The following is a 27,357-nucleotide window of genomic DNA, read 5'->3' on the forward strand; positions in this document are numbered from 1 at the left end:
TGAAAGGGTAACACAAGGGATGCCCCCAAAATAACCAAGATTAGATGGAGAGATGGAAGGTTAAATGACAGGAAGAATTTGGAGGGTAAGAAATAAACCACAAAATAGTGTTTGTTTTTGAAAAATGCTTTTTGAAAAAAGTTTTGCTAATATCTTAAATAAACTTAAATAAAGCAGTGTGACAGTGGCAAATACGTGGAAAATGTATCTTTAAAAGTATATATTTAAAACAATTCCATATAGTATATAAGGTATATTAAACCATGTGTCAGTTTGAAAAAACAAGTGAAGTGGGAAACTTGCAGTTGGACGCTGTTGAAGCTGTGTAACTACAACATGGTTGTTTTGCTCACCCATCTCTGGATGGTGTCGTCCCTCAACAGGAACGCTGACTGTCCGACGCAGCAGCTTGTTCCTGTGGGACTCTGAGCGCCGTTCGCGCATCAGTAAAGGGTGTACCTGAAAGGACGGAGAACACAAGAGTTAGCAAAAAAACTTTAGATCTTACACTGACATGTTGTGCAGGTGTGATTCCTTCTCTACATGCATAAGACCAAAACCATCAGGATGCTTTACGTTGAAGGTCACTGGAATTATTTTATGCTGTTGTACCTGTCTAATATAAAAGACCTCTAATCCAAAAGGCCTAGCGGTTCTAAAGTAGTTAAGGGGAAATCATTTTAAGTGCACACAGAGAGTAATTTCTTATGCCAGTCATTGTGTATGGTAGTTGAGCTGCTGGGATTTTAAGCAGGGAGTTTTGACCCTTTAGGCAGATCCTTTCCCTCCTCCCTTGACTGAGCTTATCATTGGGTAACGGTATGATTGGGATAAACCAACTTCTTCTGAATTTAATTTAGCACCACTGAGAGACTAAGTGGGCCATCATGCAACCCTTTTGGAGAGAATTCCTGACAACTGAGGCGGGAAGATTTACATTCAAAGCATCCCAGTAGTCACAAACAGTTGGGTTGTTGCCCTGTGCCCCTTCACCTCTTCTGCTAGACTGACCTGTCTCCTGAGAAGTTGATGCTTAACCACCACCTGAAGTCTGGTGCTACTGGTATTGGAGAAAGGACAGATAAAACCAAAAGCCAGCTCAAGGGATTTTGCGTTGCCATTGACCATGTTGCAATTCAGGTTGTTAAGACCAGAATCATTGACTATGTGCAGCCCCGACAGAGTCAGGCTGTGACACTGGTTGTACAGGGACTAAACTGGCTTTTATAAGGGACTCCGGTACCCCATACTTCTGGAAACCTGCCGCAGAAATCTCCAAAAGACACGGTTGAACACTTTCTCCATGTTTTTTCAAAAAGGTGATGTAGACTCATTGGGCAACCTCCCATTCTCTCACCAGGATGTCGTTGAAGGCCCACCGTTCAACAGCCATTAAAAAAAAAACTAAAAAATTGGCTCCGGATGTGCATGTAATGTCTCAGACATCCAGCATCTCAGAGTCCCCAGACTCTGCCTCCACTTTGGAAGATATGTAGGTGGGATTGAGGAGGTCTTCCATGAACCTAGTCCCTATTTGAGGTCAGCAATGCCTTCGCATACGCAGTACTGATGGTGCACCACTCCCCCCTCCTCCATTGTGGACTAGAATTTAGTGGACATTATCCAGAAGCCATTCCCAATGACCTAACCAAACTCCTCCCATAGTTGACTTTTTGGCTCAGCAACCATCAAAGCCCCCTTTTGCTTGGCCTGCCTGTACCAATCAGTTGCCCCTCCTCCAGTGTCAGGAGCGTGAGTCCCAAATACATGGATTTAAGTTTTCAGGTTCAGGTGTTGGAATGCTACAGATGGGCTGGGCTGTGCAGGTGACTCTGTAAATGACTTTAGACCTTTACTCAGTGATTGCTTTCAGATAGGTTTATGATTAATAAGCCAGCAATGAACATTTATGCACTCAGCTACCCACAGAGATGCATAGAGACCTAACTGAAACCAGTCTTGTGGGCTATGGTGTTGCCTGCAATGGACTAAACTTTCCAATTCAGGTCCAACATCTTATATCTGGCTTTGGCACCCAGGGGCCTGGTGCCAAATACCCAACAGAGTTCATCAGAGAAAACTTGGAAGGAGTGTCAGGCTTGGGTGTCTTCATGAAACAGATGGCAGGCAGAGAAAGAGCTCCAAGTCCGAAAGGCTGAAGGATTTCCAGAGTAAGTATCTTTCAGGGAGGTCCAAGACAGGAAGAGTTAGCAACAGAAAAGTCATTCAAATTCTGCAAAGTCCGGCATGTTGTGATGAAGGAACTAGCAATGTGTTTAGACAGTGTAAGTGGGCTGAGGGGCACAGGTGAAGGTGGTCACCTTATTTTATGCAAATGGCAGCCGGCGGCAGATGAAGTGGAGCAGATGCAGGTATGTGGAAAAGTACCCATGCCAGGAATCTCTACATCCCGGGTTTTGAAAAATGTTGACTTACATAAATGACAGATATGATAGCAGCTTTGTCAGTGTCCCCCTTCAGGACGTCTGTCCTTTCAAAACCAAGACTGCTGTATGTGTTACATAAAAGGATGATGTAGGAGTTGGCGTCACATGGCAACATCAACATCTGTGAATATTACACACATGCATGTCTGATTTCTGATGTCTTCCGATCCAACTATGAAGTTTTAATGGCATTGACAATAATTAAATATATTATACACTGCTCAAAACAATGGGAATGCACATTAATCCCAATGAGTGAAATATTGCACTGGAAAATCGTCATTCACTATATTGTGTAATTGAGAACAAAATAACACAAGGTTGAATGTTGTAAACCAAAATCATAAACCTGTTAAGGGCTGAATTCAGATTCATACTCAAAAGTAAGGGTAAAATCTTAACATTGCAGGCTCATCCAAGGCCTGATTGCTAACATGCAGTGATGGATGCAAGAACAGTGTCTGAGACATGGGCAGGACATTCAATGGCATTTATGACTTTGTCTTTCAAGAACTGCTGGAAGTCTCCAACCCTGTGAGGCCAGGAATTGTCATGCCTCAGAAGGATTCCAAGGCCCATTGCATCAGCGTGACGTCTGCGCATTTGGCTGTCATCTTGGTTCCCAACTGCAGTCATAGTTTCTCTAGCTAGCAGGTAAATATGTCTGTGATGCCCTCCAATAATGCCTCCTCACACCCCAGAACCCCCACAATGGTGGAGGTTGATGCAGGAACATTTCCACAGCATGCTCAGGCTCTTATATATGTCACATGTGCTCAGGGGAGAAAAACCCTTTAGGGCCAGGATTATAGTTGTGAATTACTGGCTTTTTAGGCAAGATTTCACTCAGCCCACTGTTTAAGTATCTGTAAAGAGAGTTTTTATATTATTGTTGCTCTCCCCTTTTTTTAAAAAAAGAAAAAAAAAACAAGACAAAAACCAAACAAACCCTGTATAAATCGACATGACCAAAAATACAAGTGTGGAATGTGGAGGAGGAGCAAAACTCACACCAGAGGTCCTCTCTCTGGATAGCAATGGAAGGAACAGCAGTGATTTTCAGTAGGGTTAAAGTAACAATCTCTCAGTCCAGAATCTCAGCTGTTGCCATGGATTTCAGTGGAGACAAATGGCTGCCTTCACTTTGAGTTGTGAATCAGTTCAAGTCTTTTATCCACATTAACCCAGACTGGAAACAAAATACTTACATTTATTACATAATGAATCCATCCAACGCCCACATTACACCTACCTGAAAGCCTTCAGGGTCATAAACAAACACATCACCTCTACATACACAGTGGCAGCAACAGCTATATATATATATATATATATATGTAAATACATATATAGATATAAGGAGGGGATACATCTTTTTTAGCTTTATTTTTAGTTAATCAATGAGATGTAATGTTGGCTTATCATCTGTTCTGAATAAGAGATTCTCTCATGTCAATGTCACTGAAATTAGACAATAGGTATTGTAAAAGGAGGTGGTGATGGAGGGTGGGGGTGGCAGATTGTAGAGGCTACACAAGAGGACAGATATCCCTGACTAGCTGCCTTGGAATATAGCAGAAGCCAGCTCTGCTTTTGCACGCAATCATCTTCAAGAGATGTGGAGGGAAGCCAGCAGAAACATCCAAAACATTGTCTAGGTTTCAGACAAGACCACTGGCAAAGTTTGGCATGTCAAGACTGTAATCAGAGTGCTGGAGCTAGCTTAAACTGCTGACCTAAATGAACCTGAAAGGAATCCAAGATTTGGTGACGCAAACAAGATCCAAGGCAGCACAGGACCAAGAAGAATATCATGCAACATGTACACACACAGCTCCAGGAGGAAAGGGACAAACATGTCAGCAGTAGGGGACATTGGATGAGTAAGGAGTCATAAAGAGGAAGACCTCAACATAAGGAACTATTCCAGAATTATCGCAGTTTACTGTCAAAGGTAATGTTTTCTTTGGCCTTGTTACGAGAGCTATGCACTGATATTTCAGGGCACAGAGGAGGGATCCAGTGTTCTTTGCAACACCACTCATCAGGAAGGATGAGAACGAAACAGATGGAATCTGGCAGTGCTTCAACCTGGACAATGAACTATTTTTCAATACACCAAAAGTTCTGCTCAAATTTTAGCCAAAACATCATGTTGCAGACCTAGTAAAGAAACCTTATCCTATTTTGGTGCAGGAGAAGGAAGCCTTTGCTCCTATAAAAGTCCTTTTAAAACTCTTTTTCTGTGTATAAAAAAACAGCATTTTTATCAAATTTGTTTACTGAATCAGCATCAGCTTTCATGTATCCTGCTGTGCTGTGTGGAGTACAATACCTCCTCCTGGTCCAACATGAAGCTTGGATTTTCAGAGTTCACACGAAGATTAGGGTTCCAGTGCTCGAGACGGTCATGGGAGGAGCGGTCGTGGATCGGAGGCTTGTGAAAGGACCAGTTGTCGGCGGGACGGTCGCAGGAGGAACGGTCATAGATGGAAGAGTTGACGGAGGGATGTTTACATGCGAAAGAGGTAGCTTGGACGGAGTGCAGCTGGGAGCGGTGATGGTGGTGATGATGATAGGAGGAAGGAATAGCACACCTTGCATCTGGTAGGAGAGAAGAATGAGGTTCAGGGACAGAGGAGGAGAAGTAGCAGAGGAGGGAAGAGCAGGTACTGTAAGTTAGGAACATCGCTGAAAGGGCTTTGCATCATTGTCAAGATGGTAAAAACAAAGTCACAACATCGTATTTTCAATGGTAATGGGCAGGATTATGACAGAGTAGCTAATAATAATTAAAGTGCACAATAGGATTTTTAATGGGTGGCATCATGGGAAGTGTTGAATACAATTATGTGTGGTGTCTGTTTACCTTCTCTGCTAGAGAGTACAATATTTCATGGATATTTTTTAAATTTACTATTTTGGTGTATAGTTATGGCTGCTGCTCCATGAGTCCAGAACAAATTCCCCTATTCTGACGAGAAAGTGTCCTGAATTGCATTTTTATTTAAAGATAATAATAATAGGAGAAAACACAGGAAAATCAATAACAAAGAAAATCATAACAGACATTATCCCAATATGTATCTTTCACAATAATAAGCTCTGAGCAATAATAGAAAATGCAATCAAATCCAGAAATAAGCAGCGGGCCACAGAAGAATAATAGATAATTCATAAAAAAGCATCACAATATTCAAGATCATTTTCTGTGAAGGATTGAAAAAGACATGTAATTCTAATTATGTCCAAAATGGTATTATAATGGTCGGGCAGCAGTAGCCTGAGGCAATATTACAGGGCCCCAACAGGGCCCCTGCAGGACCCCTCCTCTCTAAGACCAGTCCAGCTGTGCATCAGCCAGTCTCATGGTGTCCTGGTGAAACTGCTGGGAGCCAAAAAGGGGCTGTGACAACCTGGAGGAACCTGAGAGCTGGAGGTGAACCCTCAGCATAAAACGTGAACACAGAATTAAAGGAAAGCGGAAAATGTGTATTTTCTTAAAAAGTCTGCTGCTGAATTACCTTCTCAGCTCACACATTCAAAGAGTTTTCCCTTTAAACACGGAAATTCCTGACATTTTGCTTTGTGATCATTTCTTTCCAAAGTTCTCTTTTGCATTGAATAATCCTCCTTCTGATGAAATCTTACCTACCGAGCGTCTTATATTGTGATCTCTTGAACACGTCAGTCATCTAAAGTCTTATAAATGTGCTGCCACTGAGACACAGAGCTCTTTTTGATGCAACTGTTGCTATTATGTTGAGTTTTTCTTTGTTTCGTCTTCTTTGTTTCGTCTTTTCACACAGTTGACTCCAGCCCCCCCCCCCCCCCCCCCCCCCATGTCACGTGACATCTCATCTAAATGTTACTGCATCGCTGGCTCATTTTGCAGGAAAGGAGATGACATGTGGCAGTGCTCCTCTGTCCAAGCCACTCATCAACAGCACAGCAGGAAGCTGTCCGTTATTTCAGCGCCTTTAGCACCATCTGGCCCAGACTGCTGAAGCTGGGGAGCACGTGTTTGAACGTCGAAGCTGCAACACCAGCCGCCCCCAAACCAGCACTGAGTTGAGACACCTGCACAAGTTCTCAGATGACCCGACCACATATGGGTGTGTGGAGAACAGTCAGGAGGATGAATACAGGCTCCTAGTGGAGAGACCTGTGCTACGGTGTGGTGAGAACCATCTCCACCTAAACGTAATGAAGATGAAGGAGATGGTGGTGGATTCCTCCTGTCACCTGATGTGGACTGTGGGGCTGATGTGGAAATTGTCCAGACCTACATGCTAGAGTGGTCCACAAGCAAAGAGGCTGTGTACAAGAAGGCCCTGAGCTGGCTCTACTTCCACAAGAGGTTCAGGTCCCTCAGTCTATGCAAACAGATGCTCCAGATGTTCTACAGTTGTGAAGAGAACCATCTTCTACGGTGTGCTGGGCTCAGCCATCAAAGTGAAGGGCGCCAGCAGACTGAATAAACTGCTCAGGAAAGCTGGGCCTGCTGCTGGCTGTCAGATGGTCTCCCTGGAGGAGGTGGTGGGGCAGTGGAGAACTAGACCTAATTAATAATTTATAGGGACAATTCTGCACAGTTTACTTACTTAGATAAGTTCCAGTTTGCACATTTGCTGGACCTGCAGGTTTATTGAGATTTTTTTGACTACTCCTATTTATTGGGTACTTTATGCAGCTGTGTATCTATTTATATTTATGCAGTACCAGTTGGGCTCAATTGTAAAGAGTTATTCCCAACAATAATAATAAAATACTTTGGAGTAGCCGTGATAGCAACAGCAACAATAATAATAATATTTTTACACAACGTTCTTCTGGTGGATGGGTCAGACCTTCCTATTGCAGGAATGTAACATACTGCGACTATTAAAGTGTATATTCCCCCTTGCTTCTAATACAGAATGAGCTCTTTGACTTGGCTTTAGAAATGCAGTGTAAAGCCATGAGGATGAGACAGTCACTTGGGGGCAGCATATGGAGCCTGCACAACCTGAGGCCTTCATCTACATCTCTTCAAATGGCCTCAGCTCTGGACAGAATCTCAATGAGCAGACCAGCTCTGTGGTCTGACCTTTTGCATAAACTGGAGAAAGATTTGGCAGGTTTTTTTTGGTCCTTCTTACTAAAACATATTTTTTTGACCCCTCGTCTGCCTTCTCCATCGCTCTGTTCACGACTGATTTTTGCAGCTTACAATAAGGAGAGTCCTGCAGGTAGATGTCTGATCAGTATTAGACAATGTTGTTGCTCTAGCTAACCTGATGAGCCTCGGGTTGAATATTACACATCGCTGAGCTTTGCAATAAGGTTAAAAATAAAGCTTGTCAGATAATGCACTGAGGCAAATATGGTGAACCATAGTGCCTTCAGGAAAGCTTCTCAATGTCTTCTTCATGACTGTGACCTCTGCTGCACCAGTATCGCTCACTGCTTTTAAAAGACGACTGTGAAATAAGGAAACAGAACGGCGAATAAATCTGTCCAGATATGATTTAACATTGGGAATAAGTGCATGACTGCACCCAGCAGCTGTGAGTCAGAGCGCTATAATGTAGCTGCAGTTCAGTGGGCTGGTGTCAGTGCTGTCTCAGGGGATTCGAGTGCCAGAAAGTTCAGAAGGCCCTGCTGAATGAGCATATCAGTCAAATTTGGTGACACCTCCTACTGCTAAGGAGAGATTTTTATTCTTGATGCATGTTAGCTTTGGCTAGGCTAGTGCAAAGGAATTAACAGCCTCACAGTCCTTATCCTGATGTATACCAGATCCTTCACACCACGCTTAACGCAGCCTCCAAAGCATAATGTTAACAAGAACATGGCCACAAGTAAACGTGAAAGGTACTCCACTTTTTTACACTGTATAACATTTAAATCACTGGGTGTTGTCATCATGTGCCAGGGGTAACTGCTGATAATAACTGCCCCAGTCCAGGGTCTGTTCCAGCCTTCTTCAAACGTGCCCCTTCTTTAAAAAAGTCTCATCTTCTCCCTTTGGTTTGATCTGTTGTTAGTCCTGTTTCCAAATAGCCATTGTTGCAAACATATAGTCAATTTAAAAATAGATTCCAATCTGGTTTCTGAACACACCGCCGGTGGTTCTGCTGAAGGGTTTCAATGATTTGATGTGATCTGTTGATGTCAAGATCCAACAGATCGGGTTGGTTTGGTTGGACCATACAGCAGACTGCAGTCCTGACTGTGTGGGCATCTAAAGTGCCAACTTTGTACAATTTTCTGTTTCAAGTGTAGACGTTGTGTTTGATAAGATCCAACTCAAGAGCCTCCCTCTGCCACGAAGATCAATTGACATCTTCTTCTTTTATTTCCCAGTTTGATTACTGTAATACAGTATAGGTCAGAATGTCTCTCCTGCCACACATTCAACCCACATCCTCATTTTCTCTAAGTATATTTTAGACTAGATGTGAAGATCGTAGTTTTTAAAAGCCTTTAATCCCTTTGCTCCGTCTCGTCTTGTCTGAGTTGTCAAGCATTCATGGTGACAGCTCTCTCTTCAACTTCTGCTACAAGTCCAAGTGTCCCAGGTGCGGCGTAATCGAGCAAATATTTATTTCTATATTTATTTAGAATCCTAAAAACAACCATTTGTGCTGGGCCGTGCCAATTTTTGCCGGGTCCACCAATCTTCAGAAGGTAACTGGGAACGATCAAAGGCCGCCCGGGATAAGGCGTTTAACTTCTTGATCAAAATAACTTTCACTTAAACCAAGATGTATTTAAAGTAATCACGTGATAATTGCGTGAATGTTTCATGGATCAGTACCTTACATGATATGTGCACATGAAGCAGGTGTTGTTTCCACCCCCCATGTGGGACGATGGACAGGGAAAGGGGGATTGTGGGTTCAAAATGTGTGTAAGTGTGCAAGGTTGTAAATGTGTGTGTCTGTGTGTGAGGCAGAGATGGAAATAGTATTCTCACCTATAAGATCAATCACCCAGCCCTCACATGGCGCGTCCCAGGTTCCCCATTGCTCACCCAAAGAGTCCACATGGTGTCACTGTTGCTGCGCTGCTAGCGCCTTGAATCCGCCCCCACTCCACCACACAGGAAACAAGGTTAGAGCCCAAGAGATGTCACTTCCGAAACACCCACTCCCGCTTGCTTGCTCACACTTGCTCTCTCACGCCCCCAGCCTATTGCCATGACAACCGAGAAAAGAATAGAATAAAAGTGAATGTTATAGAGACAGAGGGATCAGAGACAGGAAAGGATGGCTGGATGGGTACACAGGAGAGGAACACAGAGGCTTTGGAGAAGAAGGGAAAGAACAGAAAGAGAGGAGATGGGTAGGCGGGTATGACAGCAGCAGTAAAGAGAGAGAGAGAGAGAGAGGGAGCGAGAGATAGAGGGATGACATGGTGGGATGCGATCAGCGAAAGAGAAAAGGAGATAGACGCTCTAAATGCTGTAAAGCAGCAGAAATGGAAATTAAGTGATGAGACGGAGAGAGTAAAAGGAGGGAAGGAATGAAGGAAAGAAGGAGAACACATTTTGAGGAATAGGGAGCCCACATCTTGTTCCCATAGCAACCCAGCTATCCATGAAATACTAACTTGTACCTCTCACTGTCACTGGTTCTGTCTCTCCAGTTGGTGCTGAGCATGTCCACACTAATCCAACCTCTGCAACACAATCCTGGGAAATGGTCACAGATATTTGGCTGCTGATGAAGAACTCTCTTTCAATAATGCCCTTTATAGCAGTTATTCCATACGGTCGCATTTGAGATAGGATTTTTCTAAGAGGACATGTTAAAAAGTTAAAAACATATTCATATAAAATGATTTTCTGTACAATATTTCAGTCACCACCTAGAGGATTTGATTAAAAGTCTCTCAGAGAGATGTTACAATGTTAGTTGCCAGTTAAAACATCTCCCACACCTCCCTAACCCTAACTCTGGTTGATTGGTTTAGCTCAAGTTTTAGAAAGAGAAGGCAGGAAGTTGGAACGAAAAGAGATGTTTGCGTCAAAATGACCTGTGAGACTTTTGTGGAGGTTTTAGAGAACTACGCAGCAGTGACGCAGCAGGCTTACCCATTTATTGTTTGTTTAAAGTTCTCTTTTAATTCTGCCTGGCTTGAGTGCAGCCTTTGAAATGTTAATCAGCATTTTGCGCCATTGTCATGTGTCCTGGGTGGCCTCTGTTTAATGGGTTGCCTCTTCTGCTTCTGGCAGGTGACTGACTACTCATCGCCCTCAGGGCACGTCGTGCTGCAAATGTCTCTTGCATTTTATCTATCTGTGATCGTATCGTTATGATGTTGACACTAAACTCTGAAATCAGCCAGATTTAAAGTTATTGTGTCATTGGGGGCCATTGAAAAACCTCATTTTGAGAAATGGTCATATTATTTTATTTTAAAAAAAAACTGAAATCCAGCATTTACCAGGAGCAAATCAGAAGAGAAAAATGAGACATTTAAAAGTTTTAGCAGCACTTTGTTCAAAAGTGAAACAAGGACAGAGTGGGTCACATGATCCACATGGTTGGAATTTGACAGCAGCCAATGAGCTTTGATGTTAAGGCTTGGATCCGTTATTCTTCCCTGTTTGGTTGCTGATACAAAGGAAGTGATCATATTTGGATGTGATAACGTTGTGGAGGAGAAACAAGAGTTTTCCAGGGATGCATAGCATGACACACAGCAGCATTAAAATGAGCAAAGCCCACAGATGTGCAACTGGATTCAAACCTGGTGAAATTGGAGACCAAGTCAAGAACTTCATCTGAAGTCTTGATCCATAGAGCGTTACAATTAATTCCAGAATCCCAACAAGCAACGGTGGAAAGGAAAAACTCCTCTTTAACAGGAAGAAACCCTGAGCAGCACCGGACTCATATGGGGGAGGATCCTCCTGTTGACTGGGCCAGGGAGGAAGAGAAGGTGGGAGGACAGGTAGGAGAGAATAGGCATAGATCATTCAAAAGGAAATACTGTTTGTTCCTTAACCATTTTTCCTTTGCATCGGGCAGCAGTCTCCTGTTAAACCTCAGCTGGTCTTTTTCCCGCTTCTAACACATCAGATTTGAGACCAAATTGGACAAAACATTTGTTACCTAATTTTTCTCAGGTTCCCGAAGGAAATGTCAGTGTTATTTACTTCACCTGACAGACAGATAGACAGATAGATATGTAAATGTATTAAAACTAAATGTAGACCTCAGTAACTTGTAAATGTGTCAGTGTAGCTGATCCTTGTCTGCTTGTGTGTCTTAAGCTGTCACCGTGCTGAGTCAAAGCCTTGTACGTCACGCTGTCCCTAAGATGATGAACAATTATAGCCTTTCGTCCTGAATCCAAAGATAGGAATTGTGTCATTGCCGTATTAACTGAGGTTCTCCAACTTAAAACTTTGCACTCTTAACTCACTTTAAGAGCCTCAGCAGCATCTGACAATCGGCTGATGGAAGAAATAGAGAGAAAAAAACCATCCTAGAAAGAAGAAGAATCCAAAATATTTGCATTTGGACAAGCCAGGCTCAGGAGCAGTGGGCAAAACATGAACCAAACCGGCATTTGAACCAGCAACCCTGCCGTTACAATGAGGACTGAAGTAAATATATTAATGTGGCACGTTCTGAGAAACCCATGCCCAGAAGTAGCTTCCTTCCTGTTTGTAGACTTTGTTGTGGAGTGTCTACATCTAATAAGTGGTATTTGGCTACTTTTGGTTCTTGACTTGCATGATGACCTCCAGCCCCTCTGACCCGTTGTATAGTGTATTTTTGTCTGTGTTTCTGTGCTCTGTGCCTCTCCTCTCCCCCTCCTCTCCTTCTCCTCTCCCTCTCTCTCTCTCTCCTCTCCTCCTCTCCTCTCCCTCTCCTTCTTTCCTCTCCTCTCCTCTCCTCTCCTCTCCTCTCCTTCTCCCTCTCCTCTCCTCTCCTCTCCTCTCCTCTCCTCTCCTCTACCTGTCCTTCCCCCTTCTCCACTCTCTCTACCGTCCCCCCATCAGCAGGAGGGTCCCCCTACATGAGCCTGGTCCTGCTCAAGGTTTCTTCCTGTTAAAGGGGAGTTTTTCCTTGCCACTGTTGCTTGTCTGGGGTCAGGCCCTGGGATTCTGGAAAGAGCGTTGAAACAATTTTGATTGTAAAAGACGCTATATAAATAAAGATTGATTTGATTTGATTTGATTTGATTTGACTTGCCTACATTTAAGCAACAATGGCATTTGTATTGCTTTCATTGGTTAATCATGTCATCACTTTTACCAATCACATAACATTAGCATTGGTTAACACTGGCATTAGCATGGCTTCTCAGTCACACTCTGCTATGATTATTTATTCCTCAGCATCCTTACTGACAGCGATAGGTGTAAGAAGTGTATATTCATGGCTGTGGAGGCATGGCTCATTGAGTGAGCACCTCCGCACTGGAGCTGTGCCACAGGTTAGCAAATTATAGGGATATAGCCAACCTTCCCTTCACCTTCAAAATGCTTGAGAAAGCTCTGGTTAGCCGATTATTCAACCACCTGCAGAGCAATATTCTGGTTCAGATACAATATATCAGATTGATTCCTTTTGGACCATGTTCAAGATGGTTCCTCTTCATACCATAGGGTTGATCATGGAATTCCACAGAGTTCTGTACTCGGACCTACTTGTGTTTCCTAGACCCTTCAGAATTAAGATGGGTGGCCAAGATTTTAGCTATCGGGCCTCACTGCTGTAGAACCAGCTCCCTGTCCTGTATGGGACTGTCCTCTCTGCTCCTTGTGTTAGCTTTAAAATTTCTCACCCAGAAAAAGTCAGTCATTTTATACCCACAGTCCTTTTTCTGGCTAAACCAATGCTCAAAGTTAGAACAGGGTCATCTAAACTTTAGCATCATCTTAGCTACATTGTAATAGGCCGAGGCTTCGGGGGCACAGATCATAGTTCATTGGGGTAAAGGATCGTTTGTACAATTTTCCCCCCACTATCGTGATGACATTCATGGGGCAGTGGTGATATTCCTAAATACCCTCTGCAGTTCCCCCACAACTGGTATCCATCTCTGTGTGAGTGTATTTATCTACATCACTCAATAGCTTCACCTGCTCCTGCATCACTCACTCACTCACTCACTCACTCACTCACTCCTCACTCACTCACTCACTCACTCACTCACTCACTCACTCACTCACTCACTCACTCACTCACATCTTTACAGTAACTTTGTGTCTTGTGGATAACAAACAATGACTTATGTATTTGCTATTGTGTCCTTCCTCCTTGACCTTTCTGCCTGGCAGCCCTGCAGCAGGAAGGTTACCCCCCCCCCCACACACACAAGCCTCCCGGTGTTGCTGCAGTAGATCTGCTGGCACCGGAACTTGCGGCAAATAAGATCCCAGCTTTACACAGCCGACACAAGAAGCTGGACTCAGCAGGACTTCAGTTGGACTGTGCAAACATGGAGAGCAGGAGTGCTGACGGGGCACCATCAGCAACAACTCCCCCGTCCTGACTCTTTCATTGATGCCTCCACCCCATCTCCTCTCCCACGGCCACCGTATACTCATCCTACCTTCTTGGCTTGGTGAAAATATATCATTGGTAGGATTTTGAGCAACACTGTGATGTAAACGTATATGTTAATGTCAATAAAGTTGGGGCAATCACATCAGACCTGCGGTGCATCAAAGACACAGCTTTGGGCGTCAGCATCTTGCTCTAGGACTCTTCGACAGGTAGTGCAAGGGTCCGAGAGCCAATCAAAGAAGTTAGCACTGTTTCACCGGAGCAACTGGACTTGAGCTAGAGCCTATGCTCAATCACTCATACTCAATAAAAAGGTTAAAAATTAAAGGTTGTTGGGCAAAATAGATGCCAACAAGTTCACACCCCTTGATGAAAAGGCACAACTTCCAACCATGTTTCAAATATTTGCCTTTTTGGACCTGTGTGTCATCAGGCCAGGACAGAACAGACTCTCAAAGGTTTACAAGATTTGGTCTGCATGGGCAATGCTCTGTCGCCTATAGAGGAAATAAGGAACAGAAACCAAATCAGCCTAAAAACAGCAACTGTAGCGCCAAAGTGATCAGTTACTTTTGGCTCAGAAACAAGAAAAATGCCCGAACCCGAACCCTAACCCACCACTGTGTATGCTGTACCATCACATGTCAGATTAGTTCTGGTAGCAGCAGAACAGGAGCCAGTGGTCCACATTCTCCTAAAAAACAGGTGGACGGTAGTGAAATGGACCAGCCTGCACCCCAATTTGTCCTACATTTAATGTGACTTATTATTGGATATGCATATGAAGTGGAACACCGTTTAACAAAAATGAGGATACAATTAAGACAATGGGGAGTAACTGAAACCAGCATCAGGAAATAACTGAGCTCATTCTGTTGGATTTGTTTCTATTTAACAACAGGCAACATATAGATACAGGTGAGACACGAGCGATCCTCCTAAAGTATGTATGTATGAGTGTTTTTGCCCCTCGCTGATGATGTCAGAACCTCCAAAATGATGTCATTGTCAGCGTTCCTTAAACTGCTGCATCTACAAACAGAATCAACCATTGCTGCTCCTTATCATTAGGTCACATTTTCTCTAGAAAGTTCATTACTTTGAATAAGCAACACGGTGGCTGGAAAATGTCGCAGTGGGTTATGGAAAAGACAGATGCTTCCCGGGCCCCTCAACAACGATCAGCAGCAAGGTAACCAAACCCCAGCAGGGTCCACCTGGGCCGCATGGGAATTAGCTGCAGAGTTCTATGACTAAATACGCCCGATGTTGAGTGTCCCCATCTTTCTACGTGCCGAGTGACTGAGAAGCGAGCGCCCTGCAGGCATGCAGCTGGCAGAGATGAGGAAAATTAGTCAATTCGCTTTAATTTGTGGTTAATAGTCACACATCCAGGAAGGTCTAATTTATTTTGCATCACAACAACAGAGACTCAAGCTACGATTTGGTGTTCATAAATATAAAGTCTCTTCTCGGCATCTCACCATTTGTTTTGCGTACATCAGCTCCCGTCAGGTTCCTTTGCCGCTGCGTGTTTAATCCGTTGTGTCAGGCTGTGATGACATAAGATCTGACGGAGCCATTGTTTGATTGAACTAGTCAGATAGAGAGTCCTGTCACCCAATCTGTCCTTAATATGTTTTAGGTCAAGTGTGGTCTTCTATTAGCATCTTGGAATGAAGGAGTATTGGGGGTGGGGGGTGGAACTGCCAGAACGCTGAAATATCTACACATAAATTCAAAAATTCACCACTTCCTGACACATTATGAATGATGGAACTTAGTACACAAGGAGTAAAACACATTCAGCATGTGAACACCTTAAAATATTAATCTTTTATATGTTGTAACCAGCATTTAGGTGGCATGTGTTTATTTGCTGCCTGTTAGCTGAAGCCAGGCTGCAGGGCCAATGGTTCAGGATGCATTGGCAAAGTGAGGGGTACCTGCAGGGCAACCTCTCAGCCATGATTAATGTCAGGATGTGTCAGGAGAGAGATCTGATGTCATTTACAACTGCGTTAAAATAGAGGAGCAGCGATGAGATAAATGCACCCCGAGGAAAAAAACGACCGAAATGTGGCCGTTTTCTGCAGCGATCTGTTTGGTCACGGACGGCTGTTCTGTCCTTTTCTTTTCCTCCGCGCTGTAACATGCCTGGCTGCTGCCTGACACAACAGAAAAATACTTGAATTATGTGTGGGCCTGTTTAAAAGGAGGCTAAAATTACCAGCAGCTGTGGAGCGAACCTGCTTTACAAAGACCCAGGAGAGGAGGTCGACCAGCACCGCGCATACGCCGAAAACGTGAATGTGAATATGTCACAAACGCACACAAACGCGACAAACGCACACAAACACAAACACGACCAAATCCTTTTGTTTCGGCAGCTGTAAAACGCCGTCGGCTGCTTGAAAGAGCAGTGATGTAAAGAAACGCACTGATATGATCTGCTGCTCTTTTTCCGTGGTAACTGAACCAGCACCGGTTTAGGAACACTGACCAGTTTGCAACATGGAAATATGACAGCAAAACCGAACAGGCTAATACTGCTAAATCTATTAAATCTAGAGAATGTGCCCATGTTTGGATGGAATTTCTTATCTTACCTTATCCTTTTTCTGACACACCTGCGCACACCTCTTACTATAGTGGGATGGTAGGACACCGGGCAAGCACCCAGTCCAGTATGAAGGCAGCCATCCACGCACACGGTGTGCGGACCTACAGGCGGTCTAGAGTCTCCATTCTGCCTGACTTGTGGTCGGTTACTACAGAAAACCCACACAAATGGATAAAAAGGAACCCAGGGAGGTTCAAACTCGCCGAGAGGCAACAGTGTAACAGCTGACACGAGCAGGCCTGCGTGGTAGCGATCGCTGCGCTCTTCTGCTCTGGACGCGAGTGTGATTTCACAGGAGAAAACCTTTTCTCGACATCTGGCCCAGAATGAATCACGCCTCATCTAAAACATGTTCTATTAAACACAATCATCAAAATAAAAGCGGGAGACTGAATTGAGGGACCCTGACTGTTCCCCATAAGGGACGTTTAATCCAGAAGGTCTGCATGGAGTGGCCTCATAGTTTAGACTGTACATTTATTGATGTTTAGTCTTCTCGTCATATGGGTTTAGTACGGACGCGCGTAGGAACCTTCATTTTAAAGCTGCAGTCTGTCAGTGTTCAGGGTTCAGATGTTGGGAAGGTGCTGGCCCACTAAGAGCAGCCAAGCTTGTCCGAAAAGTAATGAGAGCAGCTTTTATTTTATTTTTTATGACGATTTCAGGCTTAGAACACTCGACAGTAGGAGTGAAAAACCAGTTTGCTTCATCCTTACACGCAGCAGCACAGATCAGAAGAGAATGGAAAGGTCGCGATTGGGCCATCAGATTTTTCCAAAATCATAGCTAACTGCCCTCCAAATATTGACTTAAACAAGAATTTCACTGAAACTTTTAGTGGCCCAGCAGATCTTTCACTCATTACTGTCATTGTTACAGTGCAGCCAATATTAAGGGGGGGGGGGGTCTTACTAGTAATGGAATACTCTCACACGGCCAATAAGCATGTGCAGGGTAGCGCTTCACACTGTCTAGGGTTTATTCATACTTATAATTCATGAGGATTCGTGGAATCTGACGGCATCCTGCAACACACACAGACAGAGAACAGCATCCTCAACTGAGATCCAACTGAATCACAGAGGCCAATGTGACCTTTTTGATAGTGAAGAAACCCTGGCAAGAGCAATTCACAGCCACCCTCCTCTCCCTCCCTCCCCCTCTCCCTCCCTCTCTCCATCTCTCTCCACAGTACTCCTCACACAACATATGTGTGTAACTCAGAATTATTATATCGGTGGTCTTTTACTCAGTATCTCAGCAACAGTGGGGTTGGCTTTGGAGGTGCTTGAGATCACAGTCTGCTCTGATCTGACATTTAGAGGCGTCGACGACGACGGAGAAATGCAAAAATCTGTCCCCAACCTGGCGAGAAGGGTCTGTGATTTCAAAAATATCAGAGCACAAATGATGTTTCAACACCAGCCGTGAGGCACCTGCTGGATAGAGAACGTAGGCCTGCGTGTGTGATTTAGAGCCAGGCGCTACTCAGGGGTGCTCATCGCTACTGAAGGGGGCCGTTAATACGATACACCAGCAAAAAAAAAAGGCAAAGTAGAAAAGAAGACATGCATTTGCAGTCCAGGGGCTGGAGTTCAGGTGGTAGAGCGGTTGCTTCAGATGGTGGTTGGTATGGTGACACGCGATGGTAAAAAAAAACAGGCCCTCTGAGCGACACAAGATGAACACAAAAGCACAATTTAAATACAAATATTGTCCATTTACCATTTATGTGCTACATTCCAGCACAGGATGAATTTCTTTCTGAAGCATCGGAGCAGCTCGACGAGCGTTATGCATGCAGCACAGCAATAGCCCAACAGCTGATGGATCTTGGCACCGTCTGAGGAGTGGAGGAGTGTAAGACAGCCCCTTATGGTACATGGGAGCAGCAAGGAACGAGAGAGAGGAGTGCTGCAGTGCATCCATGGTTGGCTGTCTCTTTAACAATATGGGAGCGATGCTGCTGGATCCAACTAGTGGATGGAGCAGGCCTGGCGTGGCTAAAGGAGGAGCTGCGGACCTCCGCGGTCATTGTAGAGAGAACACAGCCAGGGAGACGCGTTCTTGCGGGCACGTAAGAGGTCTCCCACACTGGACCAGAGCGAAAAGAGTGGGGCAGTAAGCGAAAAGCAGGTATAAAGGGAATGAATGAGGGAGCAAAACTAATCAGCCAAGAGAGGAGGGCTCGTCTCCGCTACAGCTGCTGCCTCCTACTAGCTGCCTGTTCGTGTGTGCCATGTGTTATTTGGCAGGGCTAGCAAATGGCTCTCTCTCTATATATATTTCCATACATATATATATGGATAAATGTAAAATGAAACGGCTTCTTTGGCAGGGTATGTAGGTGACACACTGTGCTCACAATTTCAATGACTCCTGGAGTAGGGACGCACACACACATACACACACACGCTCACCAACATTATGTAACCAACTGCTATAGCTCTTCTTGCTCAAAAGGACATTTTGGCCATTATCTGCTTCATGCCAAGGGGAAAAGCAGAGCGAAAGGAGCTGAGCAGGCGGCCGCAGATCCGGGACCATTTTGAAAGCGCGAGTATTGTCCTACTCAGGGTGAAAGGTCTGCGTGAGCGTGCGCACATCTGAAAACCGACTCGTTCACTCCCTGACAGTCATGTAGCACACACCTCTACGCTCTCATCAACCCGCACCCTCACTGCATTGCCTCTCTCTCTCTCTCATCCCAGTCCCCTCCATATGTGGAAATACACCTCCCTCCATGTCAGATCCCCCATAAATTAAAAAAAAAGTCATAGATCTACTGAACTTGCTATTTTTTCCCCCTTTAATTAGCCCCCTCCCCCACACAGGCTGAAATTAAAGGCTTTCTATCATCTAGATTGAGGTAGTTGGCTGAATCGTGCCTGTTCACGCAGCCTCGGTCACACACTTCCATGCAGTGCACGCCAAGAGGAGGCTGCCTTTACATTAGCACACTTCACCCACTCACACTCACTCATCTCCGTCGGGTCAAAGTTTTTGCACGCAGCCAGCACAAACCAGTCCGTGCATTCTGACCTGCTACATTCGGGTCTCGTTTCCTTCGGAACTGAGGGTCAGAATGCACAGAATCACATCATAGCGAAAAATTTGAGCCTGAGAACAAGAGAGGGCAGCAAACTTCAGGGTGAACGACGAAGATGGGGCTTAGAAATCCCGTATTACCTTCATCACATCTTCAGGTGGACTGAATGGGAATATTGGCAGGACTTGTTTATTTATTTGTCATCCCATCTGAGTGGCGGTCCTCAGCACTGGGATGCGGGCACACATGCATACCATATGACAGCACTGATTTGTCGCATGCACGGGTCTGTGCAGGCAGCGTGCGCTCGGATCCGCGTGCGTTGGCACGTTCACGTCTGCAGGTTAAAGCGCTATACGGTTACTGTGCGCACGTGACGGAGATGGTCGTTTTAGATATGTCTAATGGATGTGATGGTGGCATTAAGAGAGATACAGAGAGGGGGAGACAGAAAGAGACAGAGAATGGGTAGGGGGTGGGGGGTGAAAGACAGGGTAAAATATAAAATGTCTGCTTTTTTTCTCCTTACCTTGAAAGGGAACATAGGACATGTTCCACTGGAGGAAGGTAAGCTCAGAGTCTCGGTGATCTCTCAGTGCTCAGAGGTAACGAGAAACCAAGGATCAGAATAAACCTGAAAATTAAAAAACCGTAACTAAAGGCAAAACACGCAACCTAATGCTAGGTGGAGCCGATGGAGAGGCCATTATTCCTCTATTACAGAAACTGGGATCTTGATCCACCAGCTCCTGGTTACCGATGCGTTAAATACAAGATGCAGAAATATGGGTGCGCGTCGAGATGCATGTGTGTTAATTTGCACGCTGATGATAAGATGACAGTGTGATAGAGGATGTGAGTGTGTGTCTGTGTGTTAGAGAGAGAGAGCGAAAGAGAGAGAGAGAGAAGGGGGTGGAAGGGTGAGCAGGCACATGTGCCTGTGGGTGTTCACGCTCGCTTCAGAATCTATCTTTACCATAGGATTTTTCTTTACAAATAACGCAATGTGTAGGAATAATGAATTTAAATTCACTGCACAACTTTGGGTTATTATAAGATCCATGTTGGTGGTTGCCCACCGCTCCTTGCCGATGAGTTAAACGCAGATAATTTATTTCGCGATGTATGACAATAAAATATCCCTCGGCCACTAAACCTTTCTTCCAATGTCTAACCAGTGGTACCATTAATTAATTTCTGCCCGTTTCATTCAATGAGATATTTACATTTTCGAAACACTGGGTGAGTGCCGTTGGCATAAATATTGAGTTTGTCGCCACCCTGTGGTCTAAAATAGGAGCTGCAGATGCAGCAGGGAGAATCTAATTCTAAATTACCAAAAACAATTTTTGCTCATAACTCCACAAAAAAAAACCAACAACTTCAGAATGATGACGGGCCACATTTGCCTTGGGTCACCAGTAATTTCATACAGCACCACTGAATTTAGAGCAAGCTTTTGTTTTACCGCTTCTCTGTTTATGACTCACCTTCAAAATCATTCAAATCAACGTGCACAAAATTGACAGGTCGTTGTCAGCAGCAGTCAAGATTTAGTGGGCATTTAGACCACTAATGGAATTGGACATCTCAGTCAGATTCATTTATGTTGGGTCCACTTCAAAAGGACCAAAAATGTATTCTACATATGTTTATTACTTCCTGTTGGGCCCCATTAGCTCGGCTTTGTTGACTCAGTTTGTGGTCATAAATCCATTTTGCCTAAACGAGGGTATTTAATGGTATCTTATTAGAGGCACTTTTTCTTACACCACCCTGTCTGGTGGTAAAAACTCTTCTCCACCAACAGGTTCTGTCTGTCAGGAAACACAAAGAAACCATGTAACATGCTTACAATGGTAAAGAGAACCACCTAAATGAAGTCCATATGATATAGAATTCATCCTCAGCATCAGACGCTTCTTCTAAAGCAACTTAAATGCACAACCAACTTTGTGCATGTAAACTTGCTCATTATATAACAGAAGTTGTAGCAACCAATATGACACTAAAGGCCAGCTAATATAATACTCTGTTGGCGTTTAAAAAGTTGTGACATTTATGGGGAATTTTTTTATTTAAAATGACCAAAATCCTTACATTATTGGCTGCAGCATATGCAAAAACTTAAACTTTACAGGCAATTACTCATGTCATGGACAAGTTTAACTTACCAAAACCATAATTTATTAAAATACAATTTTTGGATGAGTTATAAAAGACTTTTAATAAGTTACACATGTAAACGTAAAGTTCCAACATACAAATTGATCTGTACCTGTAATTTATTACCTGGAATTTATTGGCAAAAAAATAAACAAAATGAAGGTACAAACACGAATATGACACTTTTTTAGAGCAGGAACCACACCAAGCATACTTAGACATCCCTCCAATCAAAATAATTAATAAATAATTACTTGACGTAGCACTTTTCCACCAACCTACATAAACACTGAAAACTTAAGCAACGTTAGGTAAAGATGGAGCTCTGAGCACAAAATACAACAAAATTGTTGGCAAAAACAGAGGATACGAACGTCAGAACATCTTCAATAAAAGACCGTAGCAAAGATAAAAATGTGCCGTATACAGGGAATCTTTATTACTAAATGTCATCGGGTTATAACTGAAAGTACCGCTGCATAAACATAATAAAAATAAAAGGGAAAACATCATATTAGACTTAAATATGACTTCTATAAAAACCTTTCTTCCTAAATAAGCCAAATACTTTGTTTTCCTCCATATGTGTTTTGAACACGAACCATGAAAAGACATCATAGAAAACACACACACACACACACACACACACACACACACACTCATCACCGTCCTCGAGAAACCACAAGCCTTCTGAATGAGCCACCGAGGAGGCTGGAGAAAGACCAGGTCAGTCCTGCCAAATCCAAACTGCCGTCCCGTATTTGTGTTGTGGACAAAGACTCCCACATGATTGTCCCTGTGGTCAGATGTAGGTAATGACTAAATCATATCCAGAAGAAGAGTAACCACCCCTCCAACCTTTCAGTCGCACTGATGCCCACATTTCTGTTGGTTTGGAATGTACAATAAAGTCACTAATCTGCCCGAGAGGTCCTCATGACATAGACCCGCTTTTACTGTCTGGTTGACTCGGTCAGGTCCTCACCTATATAGGCACTATGTAATCACATTAAAAACATCATAAATAAAGGTATTTGATCATATAAACCTGTTGTAGATATCGTAGATAGTTGTAGCTATAAAACAAAGACCCTCCTGTGGCTCCTACTTCTAACACACAGAGTCATTGGACTGTAAAGGTGGTACCTTCATGAGGAACCTAATAATAATGTTCTCATTAACCTCTTATTAATATAAGACAGAAGAGGAAAATACAAAAACCTCCAGATGTGTGTTGCCAGTCTGTACAGGTGGAAACTTCACCCTGGACTTTAGGGAAGTTATTGAAGTACCGCAGCCTGAAACTGAAGTTCTATCATATACGTAATAAAGTCAACGCTGATGGAATCAGGATTTTGGCCGGTTCGGTTTGTGGTTGCGTGTCGGCCCCCCCTGCTGGTTCACATTCACGGCTTCTGTCTGACTTTATCTGCTGAAGGTGACTTTATTGAAGGACGCCTGTATCACAGTCAGATGGTTCTTCAGTCTGGTTCTCACCTCTGGTGCTGAAGATAAACACGTGTCACTGTTCGTTCAGAACCGGCTCCCATCTGATCAACCTTTCTCAACATTTAAAGGTGTAACTGGGGATTCTTCCTTGTGTTAAATCAGTTTTGCTGCAGCAGATGGGAAAAAGCCTTTATCAAACCGTGTGTTTGTACTGGGAACAGCCATTCTAATCTCCGCCCTGCTGAGGTCCACTCTCTCGTTAAACCCTTAATACTCTCCCCCACCTGGAGAAAGGTGGTAGGAAAACAGAGGAGATCCACTCCTCGGTATGTTCGCACATTAGGGCCCTCAAGCAGAAAGCACTAAGATTAGAAAGGCAGAGGTGTTCTTCCAGGATAGAAGGTTACCATCTACCCTGAAGGACAGCTGATAAAAAGGTCCTCTGAAGACTAGAGCTGCCTGTAATTCCTCTCTAATCTAGAAACCACAAACACCCCCAGGGTTCTACTCAGCATTGCAGCCAGACCCAAGAGTTGTGGTGGACCCACAAACATCTTCTGCTCTCAGTAGGGACTTGATGATTCTTCACCAACAGAACAGAGATCATCAATCTGGCCATGCCGACTAGCTTAATCAGGGATATTCTCCTTCTGATTGGCAGATCTGTTCTATGCCAGGTTTCTTTGGCGACAGGTTACTCCTGGATCTGAAGGTTGGAGGAACCAGATTGCTGCTTAGAAAACCTACAGTTGATCCACATCTCTTAGTTAAGGCCAATATCCAAACTTCCCATGATCTCCACATTTCTTGAGAAGGTGGTGTTGATGCAGATACTGGAGGAAGAGTCTGTCTGAGATGTTTCCCTTAGGTTTTAGAGCTCCTCACAGCACCGGGTTAAAGGTCCATCAGTTTATCTCTACAGACAGGGAATTGCTTTCCACAATTGATCTGCTGGGCCTGTTTTCTGACTGGGAGCCATGGTGTCTGACTGGGAAACATGGTGTCTGACTGGGAAACATGGTGTCTGACTGGGAAACATGGTGTCTGACTGGGAGCCATGGTGTCTGACTGGGAACCATGGTGTCTGACTGGGACCATGGTGTCTGACTGGGAAACATGGTGTCTGACTGGGAACCATGGTGTCTGACTGGGAGCCATGGTGTCTGACTGGGAGCCATGGTGTCGGACTGGGAGCCATGGTGTCTGACTGGGAGCCATGGTGTCTGACTGGGAAACATGGTGTCTGACTGGGAGCCATGGTGTCTGACTGGGAGCCATGGTGTCTGACTGGGAACCATGGTGTCTGACTGGGAGCCATGGTGTCTGACTGGGAGCCATGGTGTCTGACTGGGAAACATGGTGTCTGACTGGGAACCATGGTGTCTGATTGGGAGCCGTGGTGTCTGACTGGGAACCATGGTGTCTGACTGGGAACCATGGTGTCTGACTGGGAACCATGGTGTCTGACTGGGAACCATGGTGTCTGACTGGGAAACATGGTGTCTGACTGGGAACCATGGTGTCTGACTGGGAAACATGGTGTCTGACTGGGAACCATGGTGTCTGACTGGGAACCATGGTGTCTGACTGGGAAACATGGTGTCTGACTGGGAACCTTGGTGTCTGACTGGGAACCTTGGTGTCTGACGACTGTCTACCCTGGACAAGTGTTGCCCGGGACAACGATCATCAGGCCACCTTTACCCCTCTACCATGTTGAGGTATCGTGGTATTTGTGGTATTTCCGTGGTATTTCAGTGGTCTCATCATTTAACCCATGATGACAAAGCAAAAGATGAGTTTTTCCACAATGATGAACTATTGCTTCAAGAACACATAATTCTGGTTCAAAAACCAATGTATTCTTTACGAGAACCTGCATCACGTGTAAAAAACAACGCAAAATAAATAGATATTAAGTTACGCTAAATACCAACTAAGTCATTGTAGTGGAGAGGGCGTCAAAATTTGCAAATTATTAGGAGGTTTAAATATTTTCACTGTAAAATATGATAAAATATTTAGTCCAAAGTCGACACTGTTAAAGAATATACACAAGCAACGAGTACTGAGCCATATTTAGAACGGAGGTGATTAAATGGGAGCCACCTGGATCCAGGTGTAACAACTGAGCTGCAGTCAGTGCGTCTCTGCATTAATACAAACTTACGTTCTCCCACTCAACCAGGTACTGCACTTTCCCTTCTGGTGTGACGCGTCTCGCCAGGATCCTGACCGCCTCCCCCCCCGCCCAGCTTCTGGTGACCATCCCGTCCCCCGCTTCCACTTCGGTTCCGGAGCCTCCCCCGGCTTCGCCTCCTTCTCTGCCTGTACCGGCCTGGTAGGGACTGAGATCACAGAGGATGAAGGGCTCCATCTGCTGCTGCCAGGACAGAGGTTGCTGGTTACGTTGGTGGCTGTGGCAATGCTGGTGGAGGTGGTGGTGCTGGTTTGCATTGGAATTCAATGGGAATTCCAAGAAAGGTGGTGGTAATCTGTAGGTTTCCTCCATGCTAGGGAGACACAGAGTAGGAAGAGTTATGACACATTTCAAATGAAAGCCACCATAAATGCAATGTCAATAATTCCTGTTAACAGCCTGAACCATTTTAACACAATATGTCCTTCAGCTTCCATCTTCCCACAACATCAAAATAGGAATTTGTCTCCTCATTGTGGTTATCTTCAATGGAATTTCCCAGAGAACTTTCTGGGGCCAGGTTGTCAGCAACTGCAACAAACGCTAAAGCGAAGAGTTTCGAATGGACATGCGACACAGAATCGCGTGAATTCGTGTTGCGACAATGTAAAAGCAGATCCAAGCGATGCTGCATGAAAAAAGAAAAAATCACGTGACAAACCAAAGCTTGTGCCACACCGTGTTACTCTGGCTGAATGAGAAAATAAATAAATGGAACATCCAAATCACATTCCAGATGAACGACCATTATCAAATGTGGGGCTCATCTTCCACACTGATAACATCTCTTGCTGCAGGGAAGGAACATGTGGAGATGACATGGTCCTGGTGCTCCACATGGCTGCCACTGATGTTCTGTCCCAATACCAGCAGGCAGCCAACAACTGGTCCAAACAGCAACAACTGTGAGAACTTGGCACCATAAAGACTAGAGAGTTGGGCTGTAGGTGCAACAACAGCGTCATGTCTCCTCCAGCTGCTCAGTATCCAGGGACAGATGAGCTTGAATCCTTCAGATATCTCAGGGCCGAGACGTCTGTCCATCATTTACGCAGCTCACCGGCGGCAAGACCGAGGAGCTTCAATATCAGCAGGAACCTTCTGACCCTGGTTTATCGCACGGCCTTTGAGTCCATCCTCACCTCCAACAAGTCATCCGGGTATACGTCCCTCACCGTCAAGCTCAAACCCAAACTCTCCTTTTATCTGCCATCTCTGTTCTTATTCTTTTTAGTTATTTATTGTGCTCTGAGGTGTCTAATGTGCTTAACTGTGCGTTAATGTTATGAAGTTGTCTTAGGCTGATATGATGTTTTTAATTCTGCTTCACTTACAGTGGGCGATCTGTGATGACGGGTTTACTAACTAGCATGTTAGTGGTGCAGGGTTAAAGAAAGTACCCTGACCCCATAAACTGTCTTCTTGTGTCAAAGAATTGTTTTAATCAGTGGCAGATATTTTAGATGGGTTTTTAATGATCTGCTTTTAGCTGTTAGCTTAAAAATTGGCTGGTTTTAAACTTGACTGCTGCCGTGACTGGAGACATTTACTGAAAACAGCACAGCAGCAAGACCTAAGTCAGCTCTGCCATCTCAGCAAGGTCTCTCCAAGATGAAGAGTTCATTCAGAGTGGGCTTTCAAGAGGTGCTGATCAAGGTTTTCTGAAGAAGCGTCAAAAAACGGGCAATGCTGAGGATCGCAGCTGCAGCGGTCACCCCAGAAAACTTACTTCAACTCAGCGTACAGCAGATGAAAAACACATCAGGCTTCCTTGCTTTCAACATCAGAAGGTGTCTAACAGTGTGATCAGATCTGCACTGGTGGAAACCAGCAGCAAGAAAGCCTCTGATATTAAAACAAGGCCAAGACAGTAAAATATGTGTGAAAACATATGGGGAACTGGGTTGCAC

At 44.3% G+C, this 27,357-nt stretch overlaps 2 protein-coding genes across 14 annotated transcripts in view; both read right to left on the minus strand.

Moving 5' to 3' along the window:
* syngap1b (synaptic Ras GTPase activating protein 1b) overlaps window positions 1-20,521 on the minus strand; it is a 63,903-nt gene extending 43,382 nt beyond the window's left edge. For 5 of the 13 annotated variants that reach the window (XM_057044480.1, XM_057044477.1, XM_057044485.1 and 2 more), the window contains exons 1-3: window positions 20,162-20,519; window positions 4,783-5,051; window positions 354-459 (exon numbers count right to left, since the gene is read on the minus strand). In XM_057044480.1, the coding sequence (XP_056900460.1) occupies window positions 354-459; window positions 4,783-5,051; window positions 20,162-20,183 (397 nt within the window). In that variant the 5' untranslated portion in view covers window positions 20,184-20,519. Of the gene's footprint in view, window positions 1-353; window positions 460-4,782; window positions 5,052-9,408; window positions 9,624-18,308; window positions 18,427-20,161 lie in introns of those variants that run through there. The other 8 variants (XM_057044476.1, XM_057044478.1, XM_057044474.1 and 5 more) reach the window with 6 other exon arrangements.
* A 1,169-nt stretch (window positions 20,522-21,690) lies between these two features.
* Window positions 21,691-27,357, minus strand: part of phf1 (PHD finger protein 1) — a 16,112-nt gene continuing 10,445 nt past the window's right edge. The window contains exons 15-16 of the mRNA XM_057044172.1: window positions 25,418-25,760; window positions 21,691-22,594 (exon numbers count right to left, since the gene is read on the minus strand). Coding sequence (XP_056900152.1) covers window positions 22,526-22,594; window positions 25,418-25,760 — 412 coding nt within the window. The 3' untranslated portion in view covers window positions 21,691-22,525. The remainder of the gene's footprint in view (window positions 22,595-25,417; window positions 25,761-27,357) is intronic.

The sequence above is a fragment of the Takifugu flavidus genome, chromosome 10, assembly GCF_003711565.1.
Source record: "Takifugu flavidus isolate HTHZ2018 chromosome 10, ASM371156v2, whole genome shotgun sequence".
NCBI classification, from domain to species: domain Eukaryota; kingdom Metazoa; phylum Chordata; class Actinopteri; order Tetraodontiformes; family Tetraodontidae; genus Takifugu; species Takifugu flavidus.